Source organism: Gadus chalcogrammus, chromosome 6 (genome assembly GCF_026213295.1).
Source record: "Gadus chalcogrammus isolate NIFS_2021 chromosome 6, NIFS_Gcha_1.0, whole genome shotgun sequence".
NCBI lineage: Eukaryota > Metazoa > Chordata > Actinopteri > Gadiformes > Gadidae > Gadus > Gadus chalcogrammus.
In genome coordinates this window covers 3,919,381-3,921,391 of record NC_079417.1, presented here as the reverse complement: position 1 = coordinate 3,921,391, position 2,011 = coordinate 3,919,381, and the positions used below count along the sequence as shown (strand labels likewise).

Below are 2,011 nucleotides of genomic sequence, written 5' to 3'. Positions count from 1 at the left end.
ATGGCGCTTTAGGGATAATGGTTTCAGCTGTCGGTTGATGCTGTTTGAAGGAAAACATACAGTTTTTAAGAATATTAAAACAACCTTGCAACTCCCGAAGAAAGTCATTTAAAACCTCTATTGTATATTGGTGACGTTTTTCATAAAGACCGTTTTCTTAAGACCCAGCCGTCTTAATAAAGTCTAAAATAACAATCTACGAAGAACGTCCCACACAGGTGTTCGTTCAGTAACCCAGGAACACATGCTTTGAGTTCTGACAACATTTATTTTTAAGAATTAAACCACATGGCCATGTGTGCCTGTCACATCAGCACCAGTCACTCTGTGAACATGTCTCCCGCGGTGCTCTCCTTTGTTTAGCAGGCTTAGTTAAAAAAAAACAAAGCAATACAAATCAAAAGCCTCTGGCTGTAAACACTCACAGAGCTTTGTGTGATCAGAAGACAAAGTGAGCGGTGACAGCTATCTTTGCCGGGAGGAACTGCCTCCACTTCAAATAGTCGATTCCTCCGTCGGAGCCTGTGTGAGGCTGAAAACCATGAGAACTAGATGAGCTCAGAGCCACACAGGACCTGCTGAGGAGCGTAGTGGCAGAAAGGCACTGTGCTGTGATGCCACGTCGAGATTCTGGACGTCCAACCAGCACAACTCAGGTCGTTAGCGTTTAAGATGAGCCCAGCACTTTCGTTAGGGTAGAGTGAATGGGGTGAGGTCAAGTCGATCAACTGTCACTCAACACTTGTCCCGCCTCTGTGTAGTTACGAGGGTTTTTAGGCTTTTGGTATGGGGGGGAGGGGGGGGGGGGGGGGGGGGGCTGGGCCTGGGATGCCCCTTTGAATCTTCGTCTGATGTGATGGAAAGCTTAGGAAATAAACCTGACGTGTTCAAATTGTATAGAAAATACAGCTGGGACTTGCTGTCTGATGAGAAGGGGCTGAGTGGGCACAAGAGGTCTTCCATCAGTTCATTCAGTACACACACGCACGCATACACACACACACACACACACACACACACACACACACACACACACACACACACACACACACACACACACACGACACACACACACACACACACACATGAAACACACACACATGGATGCACACGCACACCTGACACACAAACACACACACTCACACGAACGCACACACAAATACACAGGCAAGGTCACGCAAACCATGCATGCATGAAATCATTTTAAAAAGCAGCAAAAACATAACAAAACTTAACACTTTACGATGAATGAGAAAAGGTTTACAGTAGGAGCGCTCTCAACAGAAATATATCAGACCATTATTTGCTCTGCGTGGTATTTTCCTTTACTATTAAGTCTTAAACATTGTTTTGTGTCAAATTGCAAAAACACCAGATTTCACCAAATTAGAGAAATGATTATCCACAGTTGTTTTCAATATGATGTTCTTCCAGTGTGTTAAATAGATAAATATACACTTGAATCAATTAAATTAAACGCCACCAAAAATGAGAAAGCTGTTGACCAACACTGTGAGGTATTATGCAAAGGCAAAAAGGAAAAAAAAATAATTTCAAAAAGCAACCTTGGCCCTAATACTGAAAAAAGTCTGATGTCACAAATCACACAAAGAGATCAATAATTCGCAAATGTACATACAGTAGGTAGCTTTTTTTTCTCAAGGAACACAAGCCAGCCATGGCTCTCCCGGTCTTTCACCTTGCTCCTCGGTTTCCTGTCCAGACGGACTCACTCATCTTCATCACAACAAAAATCAAAAAAACATACAAAATATTCCAAGTGCTCGGCCCCGGCTGTTCAGTCGAGAGGTCAAGGGGTCACGGTCGACGACGATAGTCAAACGGTTTGGTGTTTTGCGTACAAATCATTTTTTTGTTTTGTTTTTATACAAAATAAGAAATATACATAAGAGACGGTGATCCCGGGCCAGTCCTAGTAGATGACTTCGTACACCGTGGCTTTCTTGTCCCCGGACCCCGTCACTATGTACTTATCGTCTGCAGAGATGTC

The 2,011-nt window shown here is 43.5% G+C and overlaps 1 protein-coding gene across 1 annotated transcript in view; it reads right to left on the bottom strand.

Annotated features, from left to right (window-relative positions):
• Positions 1-1,130: 1,130 nt before the first annotated feature.
• The window catches only part of LOC130384255 (transducin-like enhancer protein 4), a 6,124-nt gene continuing 5,243 nt past the window's right edge, over positions 1,131-2,011 (bottom strand). The window contains exon 8 of the mRNA XM_056592363.1: positions 1,131-2,011. This exon is cut by the window's right edge and continues 30 nt beyond it. Coding sequence (XP_056448338.1) covers positions 1,934-2,011 — 78 coding nt within the window. The 3' untranslated portion in view covers positions 1,131-1,933.